The sequence below is a fragment of the Etheostoma cragini genome, chromosome 13 (assembly GCF_013103735.1).
Source record: "Etheostoma cragini isolate CJK2018 chromosome 13, CSU_Ecrag_1.0, whole genome shotgun sequence".
Classification (NCBI taxonomy): Eukaryota; Metazoa; Chordata; class Actinopteri; order Perciformes; family Percidae; genus Etheostoma; species Etheostoma cragini.
The window spans coordinates 20151793-20177691 of NC_048419.1; the positions used below are offsets into that span (position 1 = coordinate 20151793).

Here is a 25899-nt window from a genome sequence, read left to right on the forward strand (position 1 = left end):
TTTTTTGCCATACTGTACCATGATTTTTTTTTTTCAACATACTATACTAAGACTTTTTTCCGCTTTTATTGACATACTGACATACTGACATTATTGACATACCAATTTATGATTTTTTCGACATACTATACTATGACATTTGTTATCTTTTTTTTGACATACTATGCTATGACATATTTTTTTCAGTTTTTCAACATACTCTACTATGACATTTTATTCACTTTTTTGGACATTCTATACTATGACATTTTTCAGTTTTTTTCGACATACTATGACTTGTGACTTGAAATGTTAATAGAAATGTATCAATGGTTTAGAAATAAATACAAAAATAAAAACATACGGGTTTAGACTTAAAATTAAATGTTAAAGTGAAAATGTATGTGATAATCGCCAAAACTAATAACGGCTTGTACAACCTGACACAAGTTCATTCTCTCACTATCTTACACACACACACACCAGAAATAATCACTCGAAAGCAGGTGTTGAGGTTTTTTTGTCCGTTTTGTGTTTTTTTTCTTTATTAAGGAAAAGCATAATTACTACAAATTACAAATAACACTAACAGCGAATCACATCAGCCTACAAAGCAGATATTATGAATATTAAATGTTATAATACAAGATCTCATTCAAGTATTTTACATTTTATATATTTTTTTTGTTCCTTTTTTCCTTGTTTTCATCTTTTTTTTCCTCTTGACAAGCCTAGGATATAGTAATGCAATGAACTATTGTAATGGTTCATATACAGTTATTTCTTATTCGTATGGCTTTATGGAATTTTGTCCTTTTTACACCGTCTCCAGATATAACCAATACACCTCTGAGCGACATCACAAACCCTAGTTTGGGTTGTTCTCTTTCCTTTCTCCTCCCTTCCCACATCCATCACTCATCTCTCCAGTGTCCGGCCCGCTGGCCTAATCCGGATAAAACTGACGAGCAGAGGGTGCAGCGCCCCCTAGAGTTTGTCTGGACAGCTAGCAGCAGTTTTAAGCTGATCGAGAAGGCTGACAACTTCCCAAAACACCTGAAACCCCCAAATGTCCGGTGACAGGTGATGGCAGGTGATGATCACAGAGGGCGAGATCATGGTACTGTCCCAGAAAGAAGCCCCCCCCCCCCCCCCCCCCCCCCCCCCCCCCCCCCTATAGGCAGTCTGCCATGTCTGCTGCCACACACCAGCTCACCCATTCAAAGGCTTCGCTGGTTTTTGGAAAACAAGTTTCATGTTTTGTGAATATTAAACCTCCAGTAAACACTGTGATGCATCAACTGTAAGCTTCTGAAACCGATCCAAATCTCCCTGAAGATATAGCAACAATACAATAGGAAGAAAAGAAAAGAAAAAAAAAATAAGTAGCACAGCTATGCAATGTCATGTTTCCGACAAATGTGGATTTAGAGGAAGAAACTGACAGACAGGACCTCCACTCTGCTGGAACATCAACCAACAGGCAGAATGATTATTACGCAAAAGGACCAAGACTTTAAAAACAAAAATACAGATGTCTGATACAGTTTGATCTAATATCTTTTTCCTAAGTCTTAGTTACTCACGTGACTGAACTGTTTGACAGGAAAGTTCATCACGCTTTGCAACAAACATTGCAGTATGTCAACGGGAAGTGGGTCATTTAACTAAGCATCTGTATACAGCTTTTATTTATTTTTAAATGTTCAAAATAAAGATATTCATATGTGCATTAAGACGTTTCAGAATTTTGTGAACTCCTTCACTTTGAACCCCAAAATCAAACACTGTTTAGACCTTGCAGACATGTTTGTAAAACCAGAAGGCTAAAAAAATGTAATAACTAGTTTGCCTTTTAAAATTCATCTCGGCAAAAATATCTTTACTAAAAAAAAAAAAAAAAAAAAAAAATTGTAAAAATGAGCAAATTAATTGATTTCAACGTGAAACACTATAAGCTTACAGATTTAGTTTTTGCACTTAATCCCCGTTGACCCCCTGATGTCCACCTTCCCTTTTGTGTTGTAAATCATGTTCCCGTTTCTGAAATCCACAGATGGTTTAAACAGTCTGACACACACCCACCTCCATCATAACAACAACAACAACGCTAGAAACACTGCAAATTGAAATTAAAAAGCATTAAAAGATAATTCATGAAACCATTTAAAAAAAAAAAAAAAAAAAAAAAGTTTAAGAGTACGTACATAAGGCAAATATATAATCTGTTCTATAAACAATAAAACAAGTAGCAGGGAGCTGTAATTATTTCTCTTCATCTGTCAAATTCACATTTACATTAGTGGAAGAAGAAAGAATCACTCTTTTATTTGATATCATCAGTACTCGAGTCAGATAAAGATTTGATCATCCAAACAGTTGACTGTAGGAAGTGGGACAACAGAACAGACCAGAGTCCGGTCTTGAATTTTTGTCCACAGCTAGGCAAGACATCATCATGTGTGTTTTGCATTCAACTTGCTCACACTGCTACATCTGTACCTGTGTGTGACTACATCTGTCAGTGCATCCCTGTAACTGATGTGTGTATGTGAGTGTGGAACAGGAAGAGGTGGCGAGCGCCCGTGGCTAAATCAGGCCGATCGAGCTTCAGTTTAACAGTGAAGTCGGAGGCCAAATGTCTGAGGCTCAAACGCGTCTCCATCCAGAGCACCTGCGACAGGACGCGACAGCCCTCCTCATAACCATCGCTTCTTCAAGTATTCCAGATTGTTGATTCCAGTCCTGTATCGTCACTGATGGTCCACTGATGGATGGATGTCAAACGGATGAATGAACGGATGGATGCAGCTCATCTGACGGGGAGGCGCAGGGGGCGGGAGAAAGTCAAGAAGCACCCAAATGGGAAATCATTTGTGATTCTCCCTTCCCAACTCTCCATCCCACTAAAGTGTTTTGTTTTTGTTTTTACAACAAACTTCCACCAGTTTTGTTTCAGCAAAAAAAAGCCACAACTTGCAAACACAAGGAAGAATTACAGGACTTGTAACAGACCGAATGACACTTGGAAGACTGTTCAGAAAAGGTGATGAAGGGGAGTGTGGGGGGGGGGGGGGGGGGGGGGGGGGGGGGGGGGGGGGGGTGGTGAAACAGTTTGGCAGACACACCACCAACGAGTGGCCTCTGCTGGAAACGATGACCGGATATATGGGTAATACCAGTGCTGTACAATTGACAAAAAGTTAGAAGCAGTAAAACCATTAAAATAAGGCAACTTTCAATGATGGAGTCCATACTGAGGGATTGATCCAAGTCTTTTTTTTCCTCTCTTTTTATCATTTGGTTCTTTAATATTTTCCCCTCAATGTCAAGCCATGAAGTAAATCAAATATTTTGAATTGTTGAGCCCCTCAACTGAGAGCACTGGGGGCTCTGCGGATGGAACGCCAGTCGCTTGGTTGAAACCACTTTGGTCCGGTTGGATATCAGAAGCAGCACGGCCTGCAGCGTGGTCTCTAGCGCGGCTTTCAGATGCTCAGTCTTGTTCAAACTATTTCCAAGTCTCTAATCTCACCACATGCTGAAGAAATTATAATAATAGATCTGGGGGGGAATCAAAATATCTTTCAGCCAGCAGGACAGTGGCGATCAAAGAGGGGCCCAAGTGAGGGGGGGGGGGGTCAACATGAAAATTTAGAAAATAAAAGAACAATTTCCAGGGTTATAAATCACCACTGAACCAACTACTGTGTGGACTGGCAATGATTTGTAAAATAGGAAAAAAGTGTTCGACACCCCATCCATTCATTCATTGCCTCGTCAAGACAGAAAAGGTATTTTTTCCTCAAAAACTTAGAACTAATTAATAAAGCAAGCCATATTAATTATTTGTCTTCCTAGTTTCTCAATCAAAAGTCATTGTAGTAAAAAAACTATTATCATGCTTGAATGAAGAACTGGTTGCCCCTCCCCCCTCCTGTGGCGCAGAAAGAACCAGCGACTTGCAGACTTGGTTGAGTTGATCCATGTGGGCCGATGTGTTTGTGGAGTTACTTCAGTGTCTTGGCATCTGGAGTAGGGTCAGCAGCTGGGGCTTTCTGGCTGGCGGGTTTGGCATCATCCTTGGCTGCAGGGCCCTGGGCGAGGCTGGGGCCGGTGCTGGCCTGGCTGTGGGGTCGGCTGGAGGGCTGAGAGGGGTGCCGGCGGCGACCGTCCCCACTGGACGAGTGCCTTCTGCGACGTCCTTCTTCCATAGGCGGCTGGAAAGAGAAAAACACCAGGGTGGAGATCAGATGGAGTTGTTTTTTAAGCCTAAAAACAACTTTAGAAAACAAAAACACAATCAGTGGGATTACGTGCACTTAAGAAACCAGGTTACTAAGAGAGAAGGTAACATCGGTAATCGGAGGATGCTTTTAAATGCAGTGTTTCCTTTTTGTTGAGTTTGAAGTGGCGGCCCACCATGGCAAGATTTCTGCCGCCACGCTATCAGAAATATGACAGACGCACAATGTAGTTGCCTTTTATATTATCCTGAAAACACAATGAACTGGCTGCCACTCACAATGCAATTTAAAAACAAGTAGAACTATTGAGAGGTTATTGGGCCGTCCAGTTTAACTCCACATACTGTTGTGTAGATAGAGTTTATTGTCAAAACGTTAACTGTCTTATGAGTCGACTATTAAACAAACAGCTCTACCACTGCTAAAGTAAAAGTATTAAATTAACCTGGTTACTGTAATCTGCATATACTATACATACACATAAGTCTTAAAAGGTCACATGTGAAAAAAAGAACTACCACTGCTAACCTACTGAAGCTAACAGACAACCAAGAAGCTGTGTGCTGCTGCATTCTCCAGCCTTGCAGATTCCTACCAATCAGCCTTTAGAAACCTCAAAGAATATATGAACTCACGTCAATTCTGAAATCTTCCAGACGCTTAAACTTGTGCAAGTACTCCTGCAGCTTGGGGTCGATCTCCAAGGTCTTGGCTTTGGAGTATTTAAGAAAGGCCCAGAACTTCTCTAGTCCGTAAAGCTGGCCTGAGGATAGCAGACGAAGAAGAAGAAAAAGTTAGCCCCAGTGGATTAAAGTGATTCTGTATGTGAACCTTTTTCTTTTAAAGACGAAAACTTGAGCAGAAACTTATACCACAGATATTCCATGTAACTATCATTTTGTCTCTTTTGATCTGTGCACACTGGGTTGTGTCTGTTTCCAGGACTTCTCACCAGCCTCGTAGTCTTTTGTTGTCTCTTCCTGGAAGTCTTTAAAGATGTCTGGCCTGAACTTCCTCTCAAGACCGTAGCTGTAGTACCTGAACAGGCACTCCAAACCGTACCTGCAACATCCACACATCAAGTACACCTTTTATTTAGTTCATTTGGTCCAATCAACATTTGGTCCATCTTGTTTTATTAACTCCTCCACAACCACGTAATTAAATACAAAATCCTGAGAACTCTTTCTCCCTCCATCAGGGGTCAAGGCTCGTACCTATATCCTTCTTTCCCGTCCTCGACCACCAGCTGTCTGAACTCCTCGTACATCTTCCTGTTGAAGTGATCCCGCAGGAAAAATGACCAAAAGCGGAAGAGTGTGTTCATCTCCTGTGATTGGCCGATTCCCAGCCGCTTTCGCTCTGTAATTGGTCGAGAAGAGGGAGATTAAATGGACAGGTGTACATAAAAATACTAAATGAACAGAGTTTTTTTTTTTTTTTTTCTTCAACCACAGGAAGAACCGTATAGAGCTGGCTCAGGTTTGCCTTGGACCAGCTCTTAGTTATGCTATTATAGTTTTAGACCACCGGGGGACTTCCTCTGACACGCTGAGCTCCTCTCTCTTTCCATCGTGTGCATTCATGTCCTAGAAATGGTTTTTACCGATTTAGCTCTGGGGACCTTGCAGCTGTCGCCGTGGTCCTGCTTGGCACCCTGCTACGTCCGCTACACCATGAACTACTCCAGCTTCTATTTCTACTCATCGTTCCATTATCTTCATTGTGATTATAATTGCCACTGTTCATTGTACCCCCAACCGGCAGCGTCAGACAACCGCCTACTAAGAGTCTGGGGCTGTCTGAGGTTTCTGTCTAAAAGGAAGTCTTTCCTTGCCAAATGCTTTCTTTTGGGGGAATTATTGGAATGGTTGGATCTTTGTAATTTATAATTTGGCGTAGACCTACTCTATCTGTAAAGTCTCACAACTCTTTTTATGCTTGGATACTATAAATAACATTGAATAGAAGAAAAAAAAGAAGAAAAAAATTCATTACAAGTAGAAGAAGAAAACGTGTACCATTTAGGCAGCGCCGACGGTACTTGTGGTAGACGTGTTGCGTGAAGCCGTTCTCCTTGAGCAACTCGTGTGATGGGTGCTGGAATTTAGGGAGAGACTGAGGTGTGCAACCAATGTTACCCAGGGCAGGGATGCCCTCCGATGGGCTGGCATTAGAGCTGAGAGGGAAAAAGGTGGAGGAGGAAATGGAGAACAGAGAGTGAGTACAACCCACATCAAATATTAGAACTACTTGAAGTTAGTCCTGAGTCTTAGGCCAATTTCTACAGTTTTACTTTATATTCATAAAAGAAAACTAATTCATTTTACAGTTTAAAAAGCCTAACATGGGATGAATTAAGGAAACTAAGTGTGCTACTTTAAAGACCAAAGTAAGACCCTGAATGTTGCCTTTGCTCCTCAGTCTGCTCCTTCACATTAATGAGTAAAAGGTTAAGTTAAGTAACTTAAATTAAAGCAGCTTATTTACAACAAAATTACTTTCATCAATGAAAAAAATGAACAAAGCAATTGTTGAAATATCAGACGAGTTGTCAAAAGAAAAACATACTGAGAAACTAATCTGATGTGAGTCTCACCTGACGGAGGCAGTACGGGAGCGATGCTCTCTGGAGTCCATTACCCAGCCAACGTGACACTCCATGGGTGGGTTGGAGCTGTGCCGGGTCTTCCTCTTCCTGGGTGTCTGAAAGGTCACAGAGATAACATGTTTAGACTACAAATGTTTAGTCTGCAAATATTTAGTTGTTGTGGTTTATTTATCCCCTAAAACCTTAAACTTTGTATCCGGACCGCTTAAGGGGCCCATTTCCACCATAATAAGTCTGAATTTACCCTCACTAACAGCCATCTTACCTTAGCATCCACAGGTCGACTTTCCTTCACCACTGGGTAGAAGCGCGGTGTCATAGTCTGGTCCTTCCGGTGAGGTGTGCGAGGCGTGCGGGGCGTTCGGGCACTGCGGTAGTTGGGCGAGTCAGGCACGGTAGTCGGGAGCGAGCGAGCTATTGAGGAGGGCTCGGGGGCCCCAAAGAGTTTGTTTGCCAAAGCGTCTGTGGGGACTAAAGACAAAACCCCAAAATGTTCACACTTGTGCTTTACTTATGTCTCAGCAATCCTGACATAAAACTCTGGAATGTCATTAAAACAGAAACAATTGACACATAACCAGTAATCTAATAGCTTAATTTATTCTTAACATGAAAACTCTGACACATGATTGATGAACTAAAGTGAGACGACACACCACAGTGGTTACCACTTCAACGCAATGACAGAGATAAAGGAGCAGAGTGTGGATTCATGACTTTTTAAGATCCATTTAATACCAGTTAGAATTAAAAACCAAGATCGCTTTCATCACTGAATAAAACAGGATGAAACAAGCCTACTGAAACCCCAAAGACCATGTTGGCCTGAATTTAAGATGCCATTTTTCTCTTTCCATGAATGCAGAATAACACCAGTTCCTATCGTGACATTATGGTTGTTAAGGTTGTAGGCTAGAAAGTTTAGGATGGTTCTGTTTTTTCTGCCACAATGGAAAAACATTTCTTTATCTTGGGATTTTTTTTCAGAAACCGTGTCATGTTTTTGGTCCTTACTCTGCTTGTGTCTTGGGGGGCCAGGAGGGACTTCCTGTTTGGGGTCGACAGGGGGTTCAGGGGTCAGGCAGTCAAATTCTTCCCGGCTGATCAGGTGGACCTTCTTGAAGTTCTCCACCTCTTGCTGTAAAAGTAAAGGGAAGAACAACCGGTGTTCATAGGAATAAAGCATACTTGCAGAAGGAGGAATAAAAGAGTTTAGATAGTGATAAACAACAATGAAATATGCCAAAAAGGAAGTACACACACAACATAAATACTCATTGAACAAAGTGTGTATGTATGTATGTATGTATGTATGTATGTATGTATGTATGTATGCATGTATGTATGTATGCATGCATGTATATCATCAACAGACCTTATCTGCAGTAACCTGGAGATTAAGATGCAGCAGCAAAACATGGCTACCACAAACACTCTTTTCACCTTCATGACGTCTCTTTCTGCTCTGTCACGAGTATACCAACCAGCCGAGTTACATAAACATACAAAACCCTGAATTTTCCACAAGTGAAGAACTCCTAATAACAGAAATGGTAATCCTACAACAACAGCTCAACTTAAAATCTCACTAGAAACCCAACAAAGCACCAGCCCTCGAGCGTTTGATAATTTCACACGTGTGACTCACACTCGCCCCTTCATTCCACCAAGTATCCTCAGATTTTTGAGCGTCCATCTTTGTCCACCCTCCTGTAGCCCGTCGGCTCATCCTCTCAGGCCGAGGACTCGTTTGTAGGGTTTATTTATAAACAAGCGTCCTCTGTTCCACACGCAGCTGGATGTGTGCTGGCGAGCACGTGAAGGCCAAACAATGAGTTCAACAATGCTACAATGAGCAGCAGTGACAACAATAACAAAACAAAAAAACTCTGTTCTGTGTTGGGTTTCTATATCCAGAAACAGCTCTAAATCTACTCCTCTGGTCTTGGGCAGAAACACCTCCAATCTGACAATGACGTAACACGGAAGCTTTCAGAAGAGCTAGACTTGAGTTACGTATCCCTACAGGTTGTTGTGTGACTGTGTTGCCCTCGAGTATATTCCGATATCAAGGTGGATCTCCACTTTAACTCAGAGATATCGTGTTTGAGTCCTCATTTTTATCTATGATGAGTTACATTTTTTTTCAAGATTTTGATCATTAAAAACCCCAAAACATTTATAGCACAAGCAGATTTATTAAAAATGATATGGGAGCATAATCAGCAGCACATCTGTGCTTTCTCTGTATTTTAGGTTTTTACTTTTGATTACCATGAGAAATTTCTGACCTGTCAACTTCAAAAGAGGTCTTCACCTACACATAACGTTTGGGAGGATTGTGAAATAAAATCCAGTTGCAAGTCACTACAAACTGAAACTATTTTGTTAATTATATATAAATAGAATGGTATCTTTCAGTGAGAATCATTAAAACAAAAAACAGTGAGCCTCATCTATGTTTAACCTGATACCACGGTGAAGACATCACATGCAGTTTTTTGGTAAACGTTATTGAATACATCTCAGTTACATACATTGTATTTATTACATAGTAGGTTGTAAAGAAGCTTATTTTTTAAGGATGATTGATTAATTATTCAATTTTCAGTTTACAGAAAAATAGGCCAATGAGATTTGGAATAAGTCAAAACTTAGAAACATTTGTTTGAAATTGAATCTGCCTAAAAAAAAGGAAAAGATTTGAGTTTTTTCCATCTAAGATGTGGTGTCATACCGTTACAATTAAACAACAGTTGGTATTTAAGAAGAAGATCTGCTTTGTCAGTTATGCAAGTGAAATAAAGCAGAAAAGAAAATAAATATTGTTTTGTATTATCCTTCGTATTATTACTTCAGAAAACAGAAAGCTTTCTTTTGGAAGATGTTAAAACCATGAAAACAATTATTTGCTTTGTGAAACATGTTTGTCAAATATTATTTATAACCTCATATTAATAATATGCATGCAATCCACATGCAATCCCATGTGGAATAGATCATTTTAACGAGTAAAAATCATAAATGTTTCTGTCTCCAAGTGTAGACTGAATTAAGGTGTCTCTTCAAATATTAATGTAGGCAGCGATTTGTCTTGATTTTTACTGACCGGCTCAGCTTAACCACCAGTGACAAAATTAGGACAATTATTTCAGGATTGTAAATAATTCAAAGGCCAGCCGTTCTAAATAAGCTCACCTTGATGGTGGCGTACTCGGGTTCATACGTGTCGTCCCACAGGTCCTGCTCGTAGTAGAAGAGCCCGTCGTTGATCACTTTGACCAGCTCGCTGGACAGCTTGGCGCGCGATGTGTGGTGTCCCGTGCGGTCGCCCCCAGGGTGCTTCCTCAGGTAGGGTGGCGTCTGCGTCACGATCAAGATCTTGTTGACGTCGTGGTCGTCGATCTCGCCGTCCGTCTCCTCATCCGACCAGTCGGTGAAGGTGTTGCGCCGTCCGTCCATCTGCTCCATCTCCTCGTCGAACATGAAGTCGAGCTCCTCCGGTTCGTCCTGCTCCGCTCCGTCCTGATTAGGTTCAGGAATAAAAAATTTTTTTTAGGTGTTGGCTGATTAGGTTTTCACGTTTTGATCACCATATCTGATCACTTGCAATTACTTATACTATTTAGGTACATTATCAACAATAGTTGTGATGTAGCCTAAAAGACCAACATGCCTGCCCAAAGAATGATAATTAGTAAATAAATCATTTAAAGTCTTTTTGTTTAGCTGTATTCTAAATGTGGGGATTTGTTTGACAGGAAATTGCACTGAATTGCTCACTTTGTCTGATGGTTACTACACTAAATGATTAAATCAACAAAATAGAGAAATCATTAGTTGTAGTTCTAAAAAGTGTTGTCCCTAAAAGCATAATTAAGCAATAATTTAAACAAATTTTCTTCCTAACCTTATTTCCTGTGGTAGCAGGCGAGGGTGAGGAGCCGGACTGAGGTACCGGGGATTGAATCGAGTCGTCCCTTTCCTTCTGCAACGACGGGGCCTACATCAGTCAACCACATAGGAGGGAGGGGGAGGAGGAGATACTGGGTATGAACAAACTAAATGGAAGAAGGAAGGATACTGACTGAAGTATAAGATAAGTACAGAAGCTTTTTTGTGCTTGATAAAAGGCATGAAAAAGCTTTTTTAAATTTTTCTTTTAATAAAAAAAAAAAGAAGGAAAGATGTCTTGAATGAATCTGCCTGGTGGCTACTTTCTAGCATTTATGTGCAGTGTTTGTAGATTATTTCCATTGTTAATTATGTTTTCCATTAATCATCTAGTCATGTAGGAAAGGGGTGAAAAATGGACATCTCATTTGGCCTGAATATGGGTGATTGGCTCTGAACTTCACCTTCTCTGCGCTGAGTTTGGGTCTGGCCGGGGAAGGTCTGGGTCTCTTCTTGACCTCGATCCAGCACTCAGAGTCCAGGTCGGGGAGGCTGGCGGAGAGGCCCTTGGGCATCGTCTTGAGGTTAGAGGTGTCTAGTTCAGTCTTGCCGTGTTGCTTAGCTGGTGTGGAGGCCCTGGAAGAGCCTGCAGCCAAAACAGAAGGACACAGAGAACATTTGGATAGGATTACTTGAAGCTTAGATTTATTTTTAAAATAATGTTTCTTGTGAAGTAAGGATGAAGATGGGCATGTCAATTTCATTGCATTAAGATTTCAATAGAAATCTTGAATAAAATGAGGCAGATCGCTACAGTAGAAAGCAAAAAAAGTACACTTGATTCATTTTCATACTTTGGCCCACACAGTATTTCAGTTTCATTGACAGCAGATCGGACTGTTCACCTGTGGTCTCCTCGGTCATCTGCCTTGGGACAAACTCGGGGCAGTTGATGAGCTGGGAGAAATCGGTATGGGTTTGGTTGAGCATGGCAAGGCCTGGCAGAGGCCACTTCTCCGGGTCCACCCTCCGACGGATCTTCATGTCAATCACTTCCACTTCCTTACTGTCCTTCAAAGCCTAACAGGAGAGATGATGGGTCAATGGGTCTGTGCGATAACAGAAATATAGCCCCACCTCTGCAAAAGGACTTCACTGATGTCAAAGGACATGACAGGACTCATTTATGTAACATTAGTGTTCAAAGAAAATGTGAAATAAAGCATTTTCTGCTTGAGAAGGCAAATGTTTTTATAAAGAGATTAAAGAAGAGAGATATGCTTTTCTATAAACTCCTTGTGATTTTAAAATGGACATCTACTATCACACAGTCCAGTCATTTATCTGCTTTACTTTCACACAACAAACTAACCACACCAGTTTACTAGATTTCCCCAAAATTTGGAATTCAATTAACTTTGGGTAGAAAACGGTTGTTCTGACATTGTTTAAACCCAGTTTCGACTATGCAAACCACATTATCACCTCAGATCCTCTTTCTTTAGCTTCACATGCTTACTTCCATGATGACGTTGACGTCGGTAGTGAGGGCCTGCACTCTGTGGAAACTGGCGACGAGTCCGACGGGCAGGAAGCCCTCCTGGTCCATCTTCCTCCGCAGGAAGAAGTCACGCTCCAGGTTGTCCAGGCTGAAGTAGTACTCACTACAGGGGGCAGAGAAAGAGGAAACCAATCAGCTGTTTGTTGCCAGTCTTTTCTTTTCAACTGTTCCTGCGCCTAACGGAAGGAACTAAGATGCAAAGAAAAGACATGTAAGGGAAATGAAGAAACAGATAGGATAAGTAAGAAGAACCCCGTCAGATGACCAGAAAAAAAAAAAGCAAGAGCCCACACTGGACCGCATTATTGAGATAGAAGAAGCATTGCTTTTTTCAAGTGTGCCACATGGAACCAAAAACCTTCCAAGGAATCACTAATCAAAACCAGAATATTTCAGTCTCCATGTAATTTGATACAGATTTAAACTGAAGGGGGGACTCAGTGCACACAAGGAAACAGTTCTGCTTCTTCAGTTAGGTGCCAAAAAAGTATCTTCAGCTGCAAACGTGTTGGGGTTTGTCAGAATTTAGGGGTGACATATATTTTTGTTTAAATGGTAAAACGTTATTTGAGTTGTATGTAAAATGCAACGATTAAAGTAAACTTATTCTGGAATGAGAACAAGCCATGTGCTTGTAGCCTCTTAGCATGTTCAAAATGTCATTCTAAGTGCCTACCCAAGTGATTTCTTTCAAGTGAACACAGTAAATCCGACTGCTGTTGATGTGAAAGAATTGAATTAAAGTTCTGCTAATTATGTTGTGTTTAGTTCTGGTGTTGAGACGGCAAAATGAGCGCTTAGGGACCGTCTGAAAACTACAACACCGAAAAGAAATACACAAATATTTTCAAAAATAGGCAATTGTTTATATTTTGATAAGTGCTAGAGTACAACTATGGAGACAAGTTAAAATTGAGGTAAGTTTGGAGACACTACGCTATTTAATCAGTAAATGTATAGTTTTTTTTGTTGTATCTCTTTTCTGTGCTGTAAGTTGGAGATGGTCCCTAAGTCTTGCTTTCTCAACACTGGAAATAAAACACAGCTGAATGAGCAGAACTTTCATGTATTTCTTTCACATCTACAGTAGTCAGATTCACTGTGTTCACTCGGAAGGAATCACTGCACATGGGTAGGCACTTTTAATGACTTTTTGAACATGTTTAGAGGCTAAAAACACGTTTAAAACTTGCCCTGTTTCAGCTTCCTTTGTGCAGACTGTAGCAAGAGCATAACACGGTGCAACACTGACTGTTTTAGTTTTTCTCTCTACTGACAGCACTCCAAATTTACAAACAGAGCTACGTGTTGAAATTTACCGGAATTTTACCTTTAACATCCTGCAAGCTTGTAGTCAGAACTTTAGTCAGGTAAGAAGACAATTTAAAGATCAACAGTTGGATAAATAGAATCTCATTATTTAATTTGTTTCAAACTTCCACTAGAGATCCTGTCGCTATAGTGGCGTTTGTCCTCTCAGTACGTGGTACAAGGCAACGTGTAACAGTAAGAGTATGTATTTATTTTCTCTTTTTTGTTTCAATGCTGAGATCAGAGTTGTGAAAGGTTTTCTTCATTGAAGTTTATTCAGAGAAGAGACATGAAGATCTCATCATCTCTACAGCATGTCGACAGACTAGCTCTGACTGCAAACCTACACTTAAGCTAAAGACTTGGATAAACAGCCACTGCTAGAAAACTCTAGTATCTGTTACCATGTTCAGTGTTTTAGCACTACCTTTGTCTCGTTCCTGTAATAGAGAAGCTAAACTTACATCTGCCTCTTAATGTAGTCTTTCAGCAGGTCCTGGTCGACGGAGTAGAGGTCGTTGCTGCTCATGTTGTCGTAGTAGTAGGTCACCGTGTTGCCAAACTTCTGGGCATAGGGTCCGTCTTTCGTATCGTATGACTTGTAGCCGTAGTGGTAGTCAAAATGGCCTTGACAGGACAGAAGATGGACAGAGATTCAGATTAGGTCCTCAAATTTAAACTTCATTTATTTTCTGAAATCCAACTGTCTGTTGAAAATACGACCTGGACTAAAAATAAACTTTAGACAACCCATTGTCACAGTGCAGCTGCGTGGTATATTCTGACTCTACACAATCTTTCAATGCTTTTTAGACAATTTATTTTAACAGTTTTCTTATCCTTTAAAACCAATTAGTGTTTTCATGATGTCTCTTTCTCCACTAGTGAATCTTGTTAAGCCAGCCACAGGTGGTTTGCTTTTTGTAGTTTTCTTTTCACTATTGTTATTTGATGGACGGACGAGTCAGAGTTAACATTATGTTGACGTTTTAGTTTAATATAGCCGGGCACAGTTTCAATGCTCAGATAAAGTTGCAAGTAGATACGTTACCAAAATGTCTTTAGCCTTCAGCGTGAACACACTGCCAGCAAAGCACCGCAAAGCGTAGATTCGTGTTCAATCATGTGCATTGCTGTTCATACCAGACAAAGCGGTGACAAAGCGATCCTTTATCTAAACCTGTTCCTCTCTACAGCACAGACCTCTCTTGATACTCATGTGTTTTTGGTAGTTACCCAACAACAATCCCCACTACCTTCAGCCAGGCCTCTTCAAACTCTGTGTGTCTGTCTGTCTGTCTGTCTGTCTGTCAAGACGGCCAAGATCACCATAAACCTGAGTGTTTTATTATGAAATTTGTTTTATTTTGCATAGTATCCGGCTGCGCTTTGGCCTTCCTGTGTTTGATTAACTTAGCTAGCTTGACACATTCGCTCAGCGCCTGATCGCACCCGATGTGGACAGACAAGAATGGATCACATGGTCAGCAAAATAGTAAGCAAATACAGAAAGTTCATCTGCTCAGCATTAACTCTGACAGTTTCTTCAGTGCTGCTGAAAGGCAACATGTCCTCGAGGGAGGGAAGTAAAACTGGACTTAGTAGATGATAACTCTGGTTTTCTCTCACTTTTCTTTCCTCTTAAAAAATTGAAAAAGCAAGCAGTGTTTTCTCTATGTCAGTCTAGTGAGGGGAGTAAGGAAGGAGGAGGCAGAAAACAGAAAGAGTGAGTGGAAGGAGGGTGAGAGGAGGGGCAGTAAGAAAAAGCAATGTGTATGAAAAGAGAGTGAAAAACAGGGAGGAAAGAGAGGGAGAAACCTGCCAAAACTAACAAGCCTTAAGGAAAACCTGCTTCTCCTGCTGGATCTTTTCCTCATTCCAACACTCACTGGTTGTTAATGCACTTTCTTGTTTTCACTGTAGCCTCTGTGGGGCCAGGTTAGGCAACCAACCACCCAGTTTGAGAGAAGAAACACAACCAAAACTACGTTCTGTAAAGCTTGGCTGGGCACTATTTTCTCAAACATACTAGATTTTGGTGGGCAAAGTCAAGCTTTTTGACCTTGCAGCAAGAAGAGGTATAGGCGTCAGAGCTCTTATAGGACTTAAACAATTGCAAAAATCAAAAAAGTAGTCCCACGAATAGCCTTCCACTGGGTTGTCTGACCATGCTACCTTTGTGCTAAGCTTATGTATGTAAATAATTCTAAATATGTTGCTCCTTATTTTGCTATTATGACATTTTTTATGTATAACTTTTTTATGTTTACTTGTTTGTTGTTTAGTTTGGTGTTAAACATTAGCATGTGTTCTAAAACACTGAAGCAATGCATCCGGTTCAGCCAATGTTACTGATGTCCATGTCAAAGAAAAAGCTAAGCTAAAAATCTAATCAGAAAATGAGTGGTGCCTTAGGTGATTAACTCAGTAGTGATGAAAAGGGTGTGTTTATTAGGGCCTTGTCAAGCAACATGACCTATTGATGGTATGCTGAAGTTTCTCATTTTCTTCTTGATGAGGCATAAAACACAGCCTAAAAGGTTCCAGTGATTTTTTATTAGCTTCAATGCTGAGATCAGAGTTGTGAAAGTTCTCTTCATTGAAGTTTAATCAGAGAAGAGACATGAAGTGCTCATCACTTCTACAGCACATCTGCAAGTTAAGCCTGACCCATACATCCAAGTAAACAATGTAAGAAAGGTTTATGATAATTAATGCTGTCAGTTAAACGTGTTATCAACGTCGTTAACGCAAACCCATTTTAACAGCGTCATTTTCTTCTTTTTGGCCTAGCAAACTTTGTAGTTTATTTCACACATGCTGTTGCAACAACTAGTAACATTAGAAAAACTACAATACCACACCGGATCCAGTTAGACCGGAAACAAAAACACCACACAGACTTGTTTGTGCTACGTTACGTTTTGAGTGGTGTGTGTGCGTGAGAGGATGAAATGGAGGCCAATAAGATTCTGAATGGAAAGTTTATTTCTTTTAAAGCTGCCAAATGGTTGTTGTGAACTGAGCGATCATCGCAGCATATCATCTGACTGCACTATTTTTTAAAAGTTTTATGCAGGTTATATTTTACATTGGTTTCTATGAGTGTCTGCCTATTGGTGAAAAAAAAACAAAAGCACACATACCTCTCCCGCCTCTGCCTCGTCCCCGACCTCTTCCTCTTCCACGTCCACGCCCTCTGAACCCTCCGCGGAACGGGGCTCCCTCACTCTTCACACTGGACACCTCGTCGTGGTCGTCACGCCACTCCCGCTCGTACTTTTGACTGTGCCAGTCTGCAGGGAAACAACCAGCCTCTCCGTCAACAAAAACATCGTCATACTGGACTGGTAGAACAAAACTACTATGAAAGGGAGTTTACAGAGTTCTCTGCAGAGTTATTACAGTTTTTAAAATCAGAAGAAGGTTGAGTTTGGACTTGAAATGTTATGCTTACTAGCAGATGAAATGTTCTCTTAGCCGCCATCACATTTAATTTTCACGGTAAATAAAAACAAACCAAGTTCTTTATACTGTGTCCCTGTAAACAGATGAGCTATTAAAGCAGAAGTTTCAGATCAGTAGGCGCACACAGACCTCTCCACATCCTGTTGCTGACTCATGCACGCCACCTCCTCTAGCTAAATGCAGTAAGGCCCGCCAATAGTTTACCAGCTACAGATGCAGAAATACTGACACAACCAGTTCAACAAATTTAAATCTGCTGCTCGTATTAAACCAGCTGGGTGGGATTTCACTTTAAAGTCATTTTCAGATTATTATGTAACTCTGTAAAACATCTACTACCTGTCAGCTGCAGTGAGTACCCTGAACAGACTGACCTCTGAGATCGTTCCTGGCATTGGGAGGCAGACGGGGGATTTCGTTCTGCCTGCTGTTGTTCCTGGAGGCCGAGCGCTCCCTGGGACCCTCGGACTTCACTTCAATCATCAGGGGAACCCACTTCTGCTTATTTCCTGTTACGAAAGGGAAAGGCAATACAGTTAGCAAACATTTAGGCCTTGATTCCGCTTTGAATGAACGAATTTCCGTTAAAATGTTCTTGATTATAATCTGACACTTTTATTGTCCTTCAAAACCAAATGTTTAAAAACATGTCAGCAGGGTTAGGTGAATTTTTAGTAATTAGATTTGGAATGCATGCATATTTTGTTTTTTAATGCTACCAAAAAAGGATACTTTAGACTACCCCCACTATAGACCTCGTCGTTTATACAGTGGACTATAGTTGGTCTACTACTGGACGAAATTGGCATTTTACTCTGAAAACATTCTCTCTCCTCTTTTCTTTAAAATACTTAGAACATTTACTGTGTGATGATCTGGGTCTGTTTAATTTAATTCTTTTTATAAAACCAGCCAAAGAACCCACCTTATAAAATCCTAACTAAATTCAAGACATTTGAAGGCATTAAGACCTTAAAAGCCAATTTTATTAATAAAAACCGATAATTAATTAACTGTTTTTAAACTTGGGGACCTGCCAATGCCACATGTATAAATATAAGATGTGAAAAGGTTTTGTCCCCATTGTAAATACCTCAGATAAACACTGTCTATGCTTATTCAAACATTTATTGGACTTTCATTCATTGTCAATGGGACAGTCTCAAAATTAGAAATCAAATGATTATTTTGGAATAAATAATGATAATAAATATGTCAAAACCTTTATATCACTACTTATGAATTAGGAAAGGAACCAGTTTGCCTTCAGGATACAGCGACTAGTGGATTAAAAATTCCAAGTTGTCCACTTTTACCAGGAAGATGGATTTTTGGGAAACAATAGCACCTTTGTAAACTGGCGGGTTAGCTGCTTTTCATAACCGATTATGCTGTTTCACCAATAAAAGACTCAGCAGTAATGATCGCAATTCATCATAAAGTCTGCTGTAGTACCTCAGCTGGCCAACAGAGTGCATCAGTGATCTGCTGTTTAAAACATTTGTCTGTAGGGGTGTTTGTGTGGATGTGTGTGACAGATAACAGACGCAATGGACAAAAGGAAATGAAATGACAGTTTTAACTGACGTGGCCCTGTCTATTTGTTGGCCGAGAAGGTAGAGGGGGAGTAAGGATAGGAGGGAGAGAGTAAAGGGGAAAAGAAGAAGAAGAAGAATATAGACCTGCAGATAACACTGTGGCTACTGCGTCACCAAAACATTAGCCAAAACATTGAAAACTGCTAGAATAACATCAAAACAAGCTCAGAACACTTTATACAGTAACATCTTTTGACATCAGCAATGTGTGAAATCAGTTTATGAGACAGCAAAATGACAACACAACAGACCAACAGCCTGTGTTGATCGATTGTGTGATTAATAAAGATTAGACCCACGTCAAAGTGAACGTCAAACAACAGCCTTATCCCCCAGGGACGACCAATTTAGGGGTTTAAATCTGGCTTTATTTGTTCCGCATGAGTGTTTAATAATAAAAGAAATTTTGCATTAATGCTGAGATCAGAGTTGTGAACGTTCTCTTCATTGATGTTAAGTCAGAGAAGAGACATGAAGTGCTCATCACTTCTACAGCACACCTGCAAGTTAGATCTGACCGATACATCATTAGGTGATGCAAGATTTTATCGTTTTACATAAAACAGACTTAAACTTGATTATACAGGTTTTATGCTTACGCACATTTTCTGAAATCATATAGCCCAACTGAGCTGGTAAAAGGGTTCACTGGGCCAAAATCCTCACCATTGCCTTTTGCATGTTAGCATTGTTTCAGAAAGAAAAGGCTGGTGACCCCCAGAGTGAGGCAGGAAGTTTTGACAATCAACAGTAAACTGGGGGAGTCGGAATGTTGACAACAAAGCCTTACTTTAATTTCAATGTTATCAAACATAATCTAAATCAATGCTAGAATACTACCTGATCAGATTTTCATCCCTGCAAACCCCACCCCTGAAAGCACAACTGGTTCATAACAACTGAACACCACTAATAGTGGTGATCCATATGTCCGTTCGATGCTTCTGTTGCGCCCCGCTCCGCTTTATTCCTATGAATGACGTCAAGCGACTTCAACGTGCACACAAAGCCTTCCGGGAAGGCGGCACTGCATTTGAAAAAATGCTGCGCGTCAGAAAGCTGGCCAATGCCCATCTTTATGCAAATTAATCCGTTGAATAGTATCCGATAGAAGTAGACAAAAATCCGATATTATCCGATAGAAGTAGACAAAATCTTTCAAACTGACCTTTGTTGATCTAAAAGGAAGACAGATTCAGCAACTGCATGGCCCATTTTTCTATTAAAATGTTTTCAGAACCACGTTTCAGTGAACTATTTTTGTAAAATATGAGCTTGTATTCCATCTGAGCCGCCATAACAGTGGCTTGAAATTCTCGAGCAGCCAGGCCCACGTGACACCGTCGTCCAATCAGCTGCAAGTCAGGGGCGAGGCACATCCACCATGGATGTATGATGTCGCGACACCACACGTCAGTTGTGTCGTTGTGTTGCTTTCGGCTTGCCATTATATTGCAACAAACGGTGTCTGCGTGGAGTTTTGAAAAGTGTATCCACACTTTATCTTCATTGCCTTGAACAAGGTGCAGAGGAGATGTTAGGGCTGTAGTCACGACCACCTTTGTCGAGTCCAAGACAATCCGAGACCAGGACTAGTCGAGTCCAAGTCAAGACCGAGTACAAAGAGGTTTGAGTCAGAGTCAAGACCGAGTCCAGGACAGAAAAAAAAAAGGTCTTATGCATGACCGTATCAAGAGAATCAATTTGGGTTATTTGTTGATATAAAAGCATAAACAGTGTCCGAACACCCAGGATTTATGAGTATAGCCATTCCCCTTGATATCATATGGTGATAACTCATAATAACTCAATGACAACCTAGCTTCCCTCCAGATGTAGTGTAGAAATGAAGTGATCAGTACTACAGAGTCTAGCCCTATGGTTGGTTTATGGTTTATGGTTGGTTTATGGACGTGGGTCAATAGGAAATACATGTATTTTCAGAAAACATTAAAGTTTGGTTAAACAACAATGAACAGATTGTAATTTAACATATGTTCGTTTTATTTAAGACAAATTGCCGAATTTGAAAAAAATGGCCCGGCAAAGTTAGCTAATGTCCGCTATCATACAAACGGGCTAACTATAGCCAGTTAGCTATTTTATAACGTAACAAAAACCCACCCATGTCGTAAGAGCAAAGCTCATTTCATGTAATAAAATGATGGCTCAAAAGGAGCCACAGGTCTTACGTTGACAACGTGGACACAGATATTTGAAGCTCCGAAGGCAGCCATCATATTCACCACCTCACAGATTGATTAAATGTAAAACGGTCCTTGGGAGTACCAACGTAATTTGGTCGATACCCCTATAATTGCAGAGTTCGGTACCCAGCCCTAGTGATGTGATGTTTTGAATCTCGCGTGATTTCCTGCTATATGCGAGAATTCCGCTGCAGTGCAAGTGTTACCTTGATCCAAAATCCTCCGTATGGTGGCCATTTAGTGACATCTTAAACAAAGGCCACTCTTTAGGGTACTAAGGTTCACTTGCGTTGAGTTAACATAGCTTGTAACTACTGTTGGATGTTAACATGCTGCAGATGCTAACCTTAGCATATGCCACTGTTTAGCATTCATTTCTCGCTCTCTAAAAATGGTATGCTAACATTCCGGCCCTCTAATCCATAATTCACCTTTTTTCTTCGGTCCGTTCTTCTGGGAGTCATCGTCTCCATTCTTCTCCTCTCCGGAGTCGTCCGACTTGGCCTTCAGGTTCTCCTTGCTCTCCTCCTTGCTCTCCCTCTTCTCCTTCGACTCCTTTGACTCCTTCTTGACGGTTGTCTTCTTAGGAGCCTAGAGAGGAAACAGGTTCAGACGTTTAAAAAGGGTTGTTCGGTCCATCAAAAGAGGATTTTAGACCTATTTAAACAAGACAAGAATTATTGGGGACTTCACACCACTATTTTTGGACATTGCATTTTTACAGGACATGAAATTGACTCAAGGAAGTTCCACAGATGCAGCGTTATATTCTCACATATTCACACATTTTCTGATTTAGCAAAGTGGAACCAGAGCTTAAAACCACATATCGTTTTGGTTAAACATGCACAAAATTCCAATAAAAGGCAATAGACTGTTTGCTCATCCCCTCCCCCAAACAGTGACTTGCAGGCAATATATAAAGTTATGCTAGTCATGTCATGCCAAAGCGATGAGCATGGATCTCTGGTCAAACAGATACTTGAAGGGTCCCATCTTTACTTTAGCTTTTCCATAGGCATAAACTTTAAATTTTTGCCTGCGATATGTAGCTTTAGCCTACATTCATTCAGCATGATATAATGTATGTAGCCAATGTATACCAAAGACCATAAAAAAGAGAGACTACATTATCAGCCAAAACATAGAGATAGACATATGTTAATTAGCTAACTACAGCTGGAAAACGCTGCTTACACCAGTTGTCATTTTAGCCAACAAAAAATGAGAAGCTGTGGTGTTTATCTCTGTGAAATCAAAGGCTGACTGTTTGAAAAAATTACCAAGAATAAAATAACTAAGGGAGGCTCTGGGCTTAGCAAACAGTAGACTGTTGCAAATGACTGGATGTTTCTTGGGCAATATCACAACCAGAGCATATGTAGCAGTGGAAAAAAAAATGTTGTCCAGCAAATACGGTCTTCATTTAAAAGTATCTAGTATCTAGTATGCAACCAGCACCAAACGTAAAATGTATAATCTCTAACAAAAAATGTATATAAATAAAAATAAAAACAACGAGTATATTTGAAAATATACCATTATAGTATAGTAGTACAGTATATGTTTACCATACCCAACTAACCCGACAAAGAGGACTTCACATGTGGTTTAGAGGTGTCTTTAATCAGTTTCATTATAGTCAAATGTTTGACCGGAGCAGAGCAACACGAGTACTCTACCACTCTCATGCAGCCAAGCCTGAGCAAACACACAGTGATGGACACAGGGTAATTCACCATTTATAAATTGCCTTTGCTTGTTATCTTTTTCCCCTCACAGAACTGATATCCTAGTGTATTCAAATCAAAGTGTATTCAAATCAAACAGAGTTCAGCCGCTCATCTGTGCTACGGCAGCTCAGCTATGAGCAACACACACATATCTGAAAAGTTGGATAGTCCTGTGGGGTTTGCATAGGAGTCATGCAAAGCATTTGACTCAAGTTGAGTAAGTCTCTAGAAGCTCGACACAATTCAAGCCCCAAACCACTCTGTCCACATACACAAGCTGGGACATGCTCAGTCTTCAATGTAGCACATCAGAAACTAATCTAATCACACTGAACTCAAAGTCAAAGATGCACTGTAGTTCCTAACAAAGTTAATACCGAGTTGCACCAAACAGCAAAGGATGCACGAGCAATTATGTTGTGCAAATTATAACCTTTATGAAATTTACCGGTTTTAAATTATTGTGATTCAACTTGTGGAGAAATGGCATTTCCAAATCTACCTAAAGGATGTAGTGCTTCTGATCCTTGCGCCCTTTACTTTTGGTTGCTTTCAGGGTTATTAGTGTGTTTGATGACATTTTAGGGCTTTTAATGTGATACTCTTTAAAACTATCCACTTCAGGGGTAAAGGAGGATCTACTCAGGCTATATAGTTTATCCTTTAATTTATGCACTATATATAGTATTCCCAATACTGTTTAGCTAAATATGTGTATTGTGTTAAACCCTTTTTAATGGAAAAGCGCTGGCTTAATCTATTTTATCCATTAAAGAGATGCCTTTCTGTGATTGAAACAAAGGTGCCAGTTATGTAATGTTTGTTATGGCCATTATTCCCAATACTTGCCCAATTACTTGGCTGCACCTGGGTGCGAGCGAAGCTGTGTTACTGCTGGAAAATATCAGTTATGGATTTGAAAACATGTTTATTAAAGCCTTAATTAGTGAGCTACTATCTATTTTATAACAACTGAGATTAAAATATATATATTTTATGACAGTAACTGCAGCAGTTTGAATGACTTCCCAATATACGTGCGGTACGTAATAAGGTGGCCACAAATCTTTTGACACACAATTCATGCACGCACGCGCGTTCTGGGATTTGGGCCTTGGGCCGCTCCGTAGTTTGGAAAATCAAGAAGTGATTACAAGAAAGTTGCAAGTTGCTAGCAGAAACAAACCTCCTTAAGCAAAAATGGATAAAGAAAAGTATGTCAAAGTTCTTCCAGATAGTTCTTGACAAGACTAAATTTAATTGCATGTAAACTGAGTTACCACCGGAGTATGTACAGTCGCACACACCACTTGCTGGCCAAGCATACTGCTGGATCAGAGAACCCTCCTCCCCCTTATCAAAGGCAGGCCACGCCGGATAGTTTGCAACAGAGACGCCTGGATAACTCTCATGGGCTTGAGCGTGTTATATTTCAAGAATATTTTTAAGCATATAGTACCTTTAAGGGTTATTCTGGACAATATTCTAGATAGTATTTGTCATTGTTTTGGAGTCTGGTCCCATGTTGTACATTTTGAACAGATAAAAAGGGGTGATTATTCACAAGTTACTAAAGACAATCCTGCCAAAAAAACCAAAAACACGATTAAATATTGTTATCGACTGCGAGCCCTAAATTGCACATTGAAAGAAATAAGTAACCACCTCATTTTATTAAGACAGTTAAATTGTGGCTTACAGGAAACTATATATGTATATTGTATAATATGGTTGATGCAAATCTTATTTATCGTATGGATTTGATGATGGTGATTATGCACTTGGACTCCTGCATCATTGGGTCTTACATGAAGACAAAAGCAAGTCTTGTTGACACGGATGACCTGTCATCCTCGCTCTCATTGTGTCAAAGTAAGAAAAACCCTATTTTACATAATTTGAGATGACCCGTTTTGTGCAGACTTTCACCGACTCTGGCTATTTTTTCACTTGTTATAAGAAGTTAGGTAGGCAGGCTGCAGGTTTCAAAAGCTACAGGTTGAACTTACAGTGGATCTCCATGAGTCTCTGACCTGCCTGACAGTCGGCGGGCAGGACACGGTCCGTGTCACTGCCTCGATCTGAACAGAGGGAGGGAAGAGCAGTTTAGAGAAGACAATGAGGTGAACACACACACACACACACACACACACACACAAAGACAGACACGCAGATGTGAGTGGAGAGTCCAAAACCTTTAAATGTTTGGGGACTTTTTTCAGGCCCTAATGTGACTGCACAACTCCTTCAAAGCCTCTGCAGTTATAATCTGGCCATTTTGTGGTAGGGGGGGGGGGGGTTCTACTGTAATGTGCTACTCTGCTCCAACAACAAAAGGGCTATACGCTTCTTCCTCTTACTATCAAACACACTGGAAATTTCAAATGGATGCTGTACAAGTTTTGGATAATAAGAAGCATCTGCTGCATCTTCAGTCCCATAGGCTCCCTCTGGGTTTTATAAATTGCATCCCATATCATCTCAGTGGCTAAATGGCTAATGTGCCGTAATGCCAGGCATTCATTTTTTTTGTGGTTAATTGCTTTGGATTCTGCACAGATGAATGAGAGCCAATTACTCTTAGTGATGACAGAAAGGTGTGAAACGAGCCATTAGAGACAATGTTCTAAAGCTCAGGTTTTCTGAATCAATAAAGACATGTGGTGTAACAGCTGAGGAAATGTCGACCGTAAAACTGAGATCAGAGGGATGCCGATTCATTCTTCTTCCAACACAGGAAGCCACTGATGACTGAAAATGTATTAGTCTGGGTAGTGCTGTACTTGCATAGGTTGCATTTGTGGATTAAATATTTGAATATTATTCAAATAATTAAAAAAAGAAATTCAAATGGTATTCTCGAGGAAGACTGACAGCTCTATCCTATACACAGCTCCAGAATAAACCACCACCAAACACTAAAACCAACACTATACGGACCAATTTTCACTCTGAACACACAACAAAATGGGGTGAACCACACACACAGCAAATTCTTCAAGCCACACACTGCTGGCTGATCACAGCCATGTGCTCATAGGTGATGTTTTTTCCCCCGAGGATTGTGGGACGGGGTGGAGGGGCTTACATTTTCCACATCAAGCCAGTTGGTGGAGAGAGCAATGGTATAATTGTAAAGACAGGAAATGTTATGATATAGTCTTAGTACAATAGTATAAGAGGAAATGTCATACTAAAAAGGTTGTATTAAGATAGAATTGGTAATAAAAACTCTAAATGTATTCTTTTAAAGTTTTTCTTCTTTTCGAAATTCATGTAGGGCCACAGTG

At 40.4% G+C, this 25899-nt stretch overlaps 1 protein-coding gene across 3 annotated transcripts in view; it reads right to left on the reverse strand.

Annotated features, from left to right (window-relative positions):
- Positions 1 to 3261: 3261 nt before the first annotated feature.
- The window catches only part of larp1 (La ribonucleoprotein 1, translational regulator), a 49687-nt gene continuing 27049 nt past the window's right edge, over positions 3262 to 25899 (reverse strand). Inside the window, exons 4-21 of one of the 3 annotated variants that reach the window (XM_034889277.1) lie at positions 24619 to 24690; positions 21308 to 21467; positions 17446 to 17580; positions 16750 to 16899; positions 14068 to 14230; positions 12251 to 12395; positions 11637 to 11811; positions 11196 to 11377; positions 10748 to 10840; positions 10036 to 10362; positions 7852 to 7975; positions 7103 to 7308; positions 6826 to 6932; positions 6248 to 6405; positions 5444 to 5588; positions 5179 to 5288; positions 4862 to 4989; positions 3262 to 4199 (exon numbers count right to left, since the gene is read on the reverse strand). In XM_034889277.1, coding sequence (XP_034745168.1) covers positions 3990 to 4199; positions 4862 to 4989; positions 5179 to 5288; positions 5444 to 5588; positions 6248 to 6405; positions 6826 to 6932; positions 7103 to 7308; positions 7852 to 7975; positions 10036 to 10362; positions 10748 to 10840; positions 11196 to 11377; positions 11637 to 11811; positions 12251 to 12395; positions 14068 to 14230; positions 16750 to 16899; positions 17446 to 17580; positions 21308 to 21467; positions 24619 to 24690 — 2790 coding nt within the window. In that variant the 3' untranslated portion in view covers positions 3262 to 3989. Of the gene's footprint in view, positions 4200 to 4861; positions 4990 to 5178; positions 5289 to 5443; positions 5589 to 6247; positions 6406 to 6825; positions 6933 to 7102; positions 7309 to 7851; positions 7976 to 10035; positions 10363 to 10747; positions 10841 to 11195; positions 11378 to 11636; positions 11812 to 12250; positions 12396 to 14067; positions 14231 to 15142; positions 15165 to 16749; positions 16900 to 17445; positions 17581 to 21307; positions 21468 to 24618; positions 24691 to 25899 lie in introns of those variants that run through there. The other 2 variants (XM_034889278.1, XM_034889279.1) reach the window with 2 other exon arrangements.